The sequence below is a fragment of the Bidens hawaiensis genome, unplaced genomic scaffold (genome assembly GCF_021521415.1).
Source record: "Bidens hawaiensis isolate Kalapana, Puna unplaced genomic scaffold, B.hawaiensis_p1.1 tig00007915_1, whole genome shotgun sequence".
NCBI lineage: Eukaryota > Viridiplantae > Streptophyta > Magnoliopsida > Asterales > Asteraceae > Bidens > Bidens hawaiensis.
The window spans coordinates 932,756-941,395 of record NW_027491551.1 but is presented as its reverse complement, the minus strand read 5'-3'; the positions used below and the strand labels follow the sequence as shown (position 1 = coordinate 941,395).

The window sequence follows — 8,640 nt, the reverse complement described above, 5'->3', positions numbered from 1 at the left end:
ATATAAACAATGGTATCTGATAAAACATGCATATCCGGATATTTTTGGTATATATTAACATTAAATATGTATTTATACATATTTAACAAATTTTAAGTTAGGATAGCAAACAAATATACAAAACGTTTTTGAACTACATATAAAAAAGTATAGAACTAAATAAGTTACATGATAACCATTAGTGTAGAACAGAACAATTTCAATTACATAACAAATATAATATTTATCATTCTACGTTTCCAAAAATCTCCTTGTACACAACATTTGTTGTTTTATTTGTAAGCTTTGATTCTTTATCAAGTATCACTAACTTAATACCATCTCGACTCTTCACTCTTGACAAAGCCACATAAAGCTGAACGTGAGAAAATACTGGATCTTTAAGATACAATCTAACTCTTGACAATGATTGACCTTGACTTTTGTTGATTGTCATGGCAAGACATACGGAAATAGGAAATTGTCTTCTTTTTAATTTGAAAGGAAGTTTCTTATCAGTTAGTGTAAGGCTTACTCGACTAATTAAAGTGTGATATCCGATATTCGTACCAGAGACAACTTTTGCTTCAATTACACATCTACCGAGACTAATGACTTGAAGGCGCGTTCCATTGCATAAACCCTTTTTATGATTAATATTCCTTAATAGTATGATAGGAACACCAACTTTCAGAACCAATCTATGATTAGGCATTCCTGACATCCTTAAACCATTTAACAAATCAGGGGAGTACAACTTTGGATCAACATCGTCTAAAACGTTTTCACATTCAGCTAAACTGTCGGAACTTAGATACTCGATTTCCTCACCAGGAAAGAGGGCTAACATACGTTCATTAATTTCTTATACTACATCAATAACCGACTTTCCGTCATTTGGACCACCCACGCTTCCTTGACCTATGTCTAATAGCCAATCAGCAAATTCTTTGATGTTTTCAACGTCTGAAGATCGACATCCAACTGTAAGCCTCATGTTCTTAGTTAGTTTAAGAACCTTACACTTTGACCATATATAAGAAGAATTGATACAAGCATTGACACATTCACTTCTTGTACTGTTCGTTACAACGTGCAAAATTTGCCGAAAATCACCACCAAAAACGACAACCTTACCTCCAAAAAGTGCTTCGGAAGTATTTGCATAATCACCATTCATAACATCGTTTAAAGTTCTGTCCAAAGCTTCGAAAGCATGCTTATGAATCATGGGTGCTTCATCCCAAATTATTAAGCTTGTCTTGTTCAATAATTCATAGACGCCAGTATTTCCTTTAACCTAATTACAAGATATGTATATATATATATATATATATATATATATATATATAACGTAAGATATTTAAAAGTAAATTTATATTCGAATAACAAATAAAACCATATATACTAAAAAAAGATTCATACTAAAAGTAACAGAAAGTAGGTTGTAATATTACCGGACAAATGGAATCTTCGGTCAAATTAATGGGTATTAAAAATCTCGAATGTGCTGTTCTTCCACCCTCCAAAAGCAAAGAAGCTATACCGCTTGAAGCAACATTCAACACAACTTCTCCCTTTGACCTTATTGATGCAGATAAGGTCTTCGATAAATACGTTTTTCCAGTACCACCATAACCATAAACAAAAAACACGCCACCTTTTTTATCAACAAAAGCATTCATTATTTCATTATAAACCCCTCTTTGTTCATCTGTTAACGAATCAAATAGATTATTAAATTCGTTATACATTGTCTCGGTATCATATGAAAGCTCTTCCACCATCAACGGATTAGTTGCTCTTGAAATTGTATCCATATCTGGAAAAGGCATTTGTTGATGTCTTCTAAGACTGGAGTTGTTGCAAATTAAAAAAATTTCAATTTCCAAGAGTGCTAAGTTTTTTAGCTGTTCTTCATTAGTATATAATAAATATTTATGGATATTAGATATTTGGCATAATTGAAAACATTATAAAAACATAAAACGTACCGGGGTTGTTTTGATCATTTTGTTGTTTGTATAGTATACCGTCAACTAAAAAGTTGTCATGTGCTTTCCCAAACAAACTTAGGTCTAGATAAACTATAAGTAATCAACATTGTAGCAAATAAATTCCTTAAATAATATTTGGTAGAAGTATGACTTGCTTCTTCAATGGCTTCTATGTATTCCTTATCATCATCTAAAAGACCTCTTTTGTAACATGCATCTCGAAAAGTTTCACACACAACTCCATCAACTGTTCGAATGTCTTCAAAACATTCAGGACCTTTAACTTTATTTAATAATATTCTTAGATAGTAAGCCTCATAAAATGCGGGTGGAACAGCATGAACTCTACCGATTTCAAAATCCTTTAGCCGAGGCTCCCATTTATGACCTTGTTTTTTCCAAACAAACTTTGTTGGAAACTCAGAGTATGTGAGACTCTTTTCAAGCTCATAGTTCTTATTACACTCAAACCAACCGGTAAACATCAAAGAAGCAATAGTTGTTTTGTTTAATATATCTTCAATATCTTCATTAGCACCATATATTATCTGTTGTTATCGGGTAAATGAAAAGCAAGCCTCATAACAGACGGAAGCCTATAATGCACGTCAAATGCAAATATCCTCCATGCTGCCTCGCATGCAAAGACATATATGCAATCATAAAACGCTTTGATTTAATCTAAATTAGGATCTCGGTTATCACCATTGTTATTTTGTACAAGCGAAATTGTTGCTCGGTTTGGACCCTTATTAATGTATTTAAACAAATACTTTATTGGTCCATCTTGATTGCACCACTCAACGTTAATATGTGCTTGAAAATTTTTTAATAGAGTCTTGTTGTATGGAACAACACTTTTATTATCCATTATTATATCTGACTGAACATATAATTTATTATGATAATTAACATAAATATAAATGAAGAGTCGTTAATTTTAAAATTGATAAAAGAAGATATGTATGGGCCTCAATTAATGGGCTTATTCAAATGGATCTTGTTATAAAGATATAAAATTATGCATAAATTAAATTATAATTAAATATAAAAAATTCTCTTTATTTTTCTAAGATTTAAATTATCATTTTTAAAAAACTTATAAATTGTATTACTAAATTCAATTAGTAATTTGTTACCAAAATACACTCTAAATTAAATATTTAATAAAAATATATATAAATAATATATTTTTAACATGTATAATAGAATCTTTTTTGATTTGTTATTAAACTCAGATTTTTAAAAATGTAACAAACATTTATAAGTTATTATATTTATAACTCAAATCAAAATAAATTTTGATTTATTGATAAGATCGAATAAAATAAAATTAATTGAGTGATAAATATATATAATATATGATTTGTCTAACATATATAGTGAACAATACGTGTAAGTGTATTTTTATTAGGGTGTAACATTTAGTAATATGTTATACAAAATATTTTAGAAAATAAATTTTATCTTTGTAACAAAAATATTAAATAAAAAGCTTGGTATACAAAATTTGACAATATGGTTATATAAAAAAGGTGCTAGCGAAAACAAAACTTGAAAAGCACAAAATAGTATATTTAAAAATATCAACCAAAAGCCATTTTCATATTATAAAAATCTTAGGTTATTGTAATTAAAAATTTATTTCGAATATAAATTAAACTTGTGTCACATTCAAAAATTCAAAATGCATGGCAGGGTCCTTATTAATTGATTATATATAGAACAGAAAACCAAACATTAAGTCAAAATAACTCAAAACATAAATATAACCAAACATTCAAATAAGGATAGATTGTTCAAAACAACCAAGTAGCAGAGATAGTCGCTTCAAAAAACAAATGGAAAAAACCAAACATAAAATATCCAAAACTATAAAAAATACTTAACATGGTAAACCAAAACGAATAAATTTGAAACCAAAGTTTAACCATTCACTTAGAATACTTCTCCACTTTAGAAGTTAAAATAGTTACACCATCACATGATTCACTAGGGTTCCCCATCTCTTGAATAGTCTTTGACTTAAACTTAGTGGCCGACATGATAGCTTGATCGTCAACTTCAAAAACTTCAACCAGTTTTCTCTTAAGTTTATCATTAGAAGACGTTGGAATTCCTTTTGTATCATTTGCCACATCTTGACCATCAGCATTTGAACTTGGAGTTTGGTTATCTCCAATATCAAAAATCTGTTATTAACAAAGTAATCAACAACACAAAATAATGTTAGACATCTTTGTGTTACCTATATTTATAAGTTTCAATAAATATATTAAACAATTCTATATACCTTAATGGAAACCGAACCGGATGACTGGAATTCTGAAGTAGATGCTCCAATAAAACAGAATTAGAATCGTTTTGCTGAAAATACAAAGTGTAACCAAAAAATCTGTTAATTGAAATACTTATAAAATAACATTAACTATAAAATAATGTTAGTATTAAATAATTACTCAACGACCATTATGCCTTTTCTGTAATTCAGTGAGAATATTTGTGTCATCAGTAAGCTTGTTTATACCATGGTCTTCAACATTGTTTCTGAAATTGAAGTCTGCCACATCGACCTTAAAAACAAATTTCTTTTCTAAAAGACAATCCAACTCAGTAGGGAATCCATCGTTTCCACCATATTCTGTAATAAAATAAGATGAAACCAAATATAATATTAATCATTGTTAAACAAACAACATAATAACAATGATCTATAATAAAGAAAAGGAATATTGGATTTTAATAATCCCTATTAAATGGTATTGGCCGATAATAATCCCTATTCATTTTAATGCCACTGGCGGTCCCAAATTCAAAAAAGTTGGCCCCCAATGGTCCCCCGTTAAATATGACTTAACGTCGTTATAGTTTTTTCTGAATTTCAAACCAATGTTTTAGGGCTTTTGATTGTTAGGAGGATATGCATCGATTGGTGTAAGACTTAGTTCGAAACAGTAAAATACAATAATTGAAAACAAACATGCTTTTGAGAATCAATCATCAGATGCTATTTCAGCATTTTAGCATATCTATCAAAGAGAGTCAATGACACAACTCCAGTCGAATCTTGAACCTAAATAAGTTTTAAAAATAGGTTAATAGCAATAAAAACATAGAATTATATATTGGACAAAGTAAACATTTGAATTTATTTTCAATAAGTACCTAGGTGTAGGAAGAACACCTAACACATTGCATCTTTCGGTTTTGCATTCATATTCATTTCCCCCTTCACCATTATTTTCCATGAGTTTACGGCTACAATAAGTATTACACCCAATGTAATACCACTCTGTATCTGGACAGGTGACATTAATTGTACCAAGGATAATGTTATTCTTAGGCTGCAAATAAGTAAAAAGCACATCTGCAATATTCAATAAATCTTCAAAGATAAATAGTATACAATAGAGAATTTAATAATTAACTTACAAATATAATGGTACAAATATCACAAATGTTAAACAAATTTTTGGCTTTCAAAAACTCATCATCAACAGACGACAACATCTTCACTGGAATCGGTTTACGAACAACGACATCATTGCCATTCAGCAAACCCAACAAGCTACAAATTTAAAATTTACAAATTTAAGAAAAACTAAGATAATCTAAAATTTACATAACAAAATCTATGTACTAAACACAATAATGACTGGTTTAATAATATACCTGTTTTTGTATTCTTCTATCTAAAATAAAAAGTCGTTTATGAACAAATGGCTAACATTAGATCCAAAAGAGTTGGACACATACAATTTCTCTACAAAAAATGAATATTATTGAATGAAAAATTAGTTTAACGTGATATATTTATAGCTCAATTAATTTGAAAATAATAGACATACTTGCATTTACCATCATAACCGGTGTAATACTTAACCCTACCAAATTGCAGTACAATAATGGCCTGCGCTTCATCAAAATGATCAACGACATATTTAGAGAGCTCAGATGCATAATGATCCCATAGTGTGAGATATACACAATTTCCACTGAAATAAGAGAAGTGTTAAATACACTATAAAGTATATTAACTAAATTATGTCACCAAATGGTAGTGTAAATAGTCGTACCTTAAATCACATAACTCCATTGTACGCTTGTTTTTGTCTTTGACGTTTGAAACATTACTCTTGAAGACATGATACACGTGACCAATTATATCTAACACAAAGAAAATCAAAAAATTAAGTAAAAGATGTATTGGAAATCTTAGGCTAAAATTAATAAATAATTTATTTGAATACAAATAGTATTATACCAATTGTGGATTTCAAAGAAATTTGTTTATTGATCATTGATTGAAATGAAATCATTTTAAATCCAAATATGCGACCTTCAAACTCTTGACATGGATTAACATGAGTGTTTGGTCCCAACACTAATTTGTTAGGAGAGTCAATCACTCTGTAGTTTGATCCATTTAGACCAACGCTAGGATTAACAATAGTCAAGGTAGAGCTTTCCTTCAAGAATCTTTTGAAACGGAAGATATCCTGTTTGTAAACAGTGGCTTGGATTCGATTCTCCTGCTATTAAAGAAATAAATATTTATGAGAATTACAACTGAATCAATAATTAACATATAAAAAGTGTATAAAGTGTAGCATATATACATATTAATAAATAGATACTTACATCTTCATCCATTAAAACCATCTCTATCAAAAAATCCTCGTTGACATTTTTGTTATCTTTGATGCTCCAAAGCCTTAGAACTCTAACTTTAAGAGATGATGTTGATGTTTTGAAAACATCAATTTCATTTAGCATGGTAAAGGTTTGAGCTTCCATTGTCCTATGCTTACAATGAAAATATAAAACTGTTAAATAAAGTGGCCGAAAAATAAACACAATTATTAACAGTGTAGGAACTTACATTGTAGAAGATACGAATGGAATAAAAGGGCTATGATTATGAAAATTATGAAAAATGATAATGTGATTGGATATTATATAGTAGAATGTAGAGAATATTAATTTTGTTAAACGTATTATGTATAAAAACTTTCTAAAAATAAGTTTGAATATAATAAACCGGTTTATTGTAAATTATTATCTCCAAAAATAACATATTGATTATCAAAAATACTATGATTAGAATAATTATACGTTGAAGATTATAAACTAAAAAAATAATTTGTATTCAAATAATAATGTCCAAAAATAAAAGATTGATTATAAAAAAAAGTATTTTTAGAATGTATGATTATATAATATTATATGATAACTTTTAATATTATATAAAAACATAAATTATTTCCTTAATTATCGTTTTTATAGTCAAACCTTTAAATATACTCCGTAATAAGTTGAACTTCAAATTTAGTCAAAATGTCAACTAATAATGGATTAAGTTAATGTACATTTATATTTTTAGAAAACTCTATAATAAATTATATTTGGAAAATAAATATTATACTTTAATATGTATTTTAAAGATCAATATTATAATTTAGTTTAGTAAATTTACTATATTTATAACTTAGTAAATGTTAATAAAAAATTAGTAAATTTATAATTAATATTTCTGGAATGTTAAATTAAAGATTAAAGATCATAACCCAATAAAATTGGCTGAAAAAATATTAAAAATTGGACGGAAATTATGTTTCTTAATATTTAGTAAATAAAAAAATAGCAATTTGGACGAAAAAAAACATAAATTAGACGGAATTTCACTTCTTAATATTTATTATACAAAAGTTATACTACAAAAAATTGGACGGAAAATTTATAATTGGACAAACAAAACAATAAAAAAATTGGACGGAAAACAATTAAGAATATGAACGGAAATTCAATTCTTAATATTCACTAAACAAAACAATAACAAACTGGCCGGAAAATCTCATAAAACATAAGAATATAATTATAACAAACTGGCCGGAATACATTCATTGGATATTATAATAAATAACTAACTCTATCTGCAAAAATGGATTGTTAATTACCTTTAATATATTCATCGGAGAATCGATCTGTTATAAGAATCATTAATTGACAAAAAAAACCTTATAATATCTCCTCTGACAAACGATGAATTGAACAGAATCGAACCGATTGAAGACCTGTCCAACTATGGAAGTGTAGAATAACATGGTAGATTAAACAATTGATGGTAAATAATGTAGAAGTCGGAATATAAACGCCGGAATTAGGGTGGAATATGAGCGGCGGTAATTAGGGTTCGTATGTTAGTGAAGATGTTAGAGAGAAAAATGACTGGTTGAATTGGTTGTGGGTTATGGAATATGGACCGGGTTATGTTTTTTGGGTGTGTGGTGAAGAGGACACGTGGCAACATAATAGACAATATGAGAATGAAAACTTGTTGAGTTGAAAGCCTAGGTAGACAACCTAGTAGAAGGACATGTGGAACATTGGTTTTGATTTAATAGATTAGTAAGATTGTAAAGTATTAGTTGACATCCTGTTACTAACTAAGTTACAAATATAATTTTAAATGTTTTAAATTAGGTTTTTAAATATTTAAGAATTATTAAATTTTATTTATCATTATTTACATCTTATGAATCCACAAAATATGTTATTATGTGTATTATTAAATTTTACTTTTTAATTGAATTTTTTAAGTAACGTGTAATACACGGGCAACATCCTAGTAATATATAAAGGCAACACACATGTACTCTACTGT

At 28.2% G+C, this 8,640-nt stretch overlaps 1 protein-coding gene across 1 annotated transcript; it reads right to left on the bottom strand.

The window, feature by feature from the left end:
- Positions 1 to 226: 226 nt before the first annotated feature.
- Positions 227 to 829, bottom strand: LOC143636413 (uncharacterized). Its single transcript, XM_077104008.1, has one exon. The coding sequence runs from the start codon at positions 827 to 829 to the stop codon at positions 227 to 229; it is 603 nt and encodes a 200-aa protein (XP_076960123.1).
- Positions 830 to 8,640: the final 7,811 nt, after the last annotated feature.

Coding starts and splice junctions, on each gene's coding strand:
- LOC143636413 (XM_077104008.1), bottom strand. CDS start 829: ATGTTAGCCCTCTTTCCTGGTGAGGAAATCGAGTATCTAAGTTCCGAC.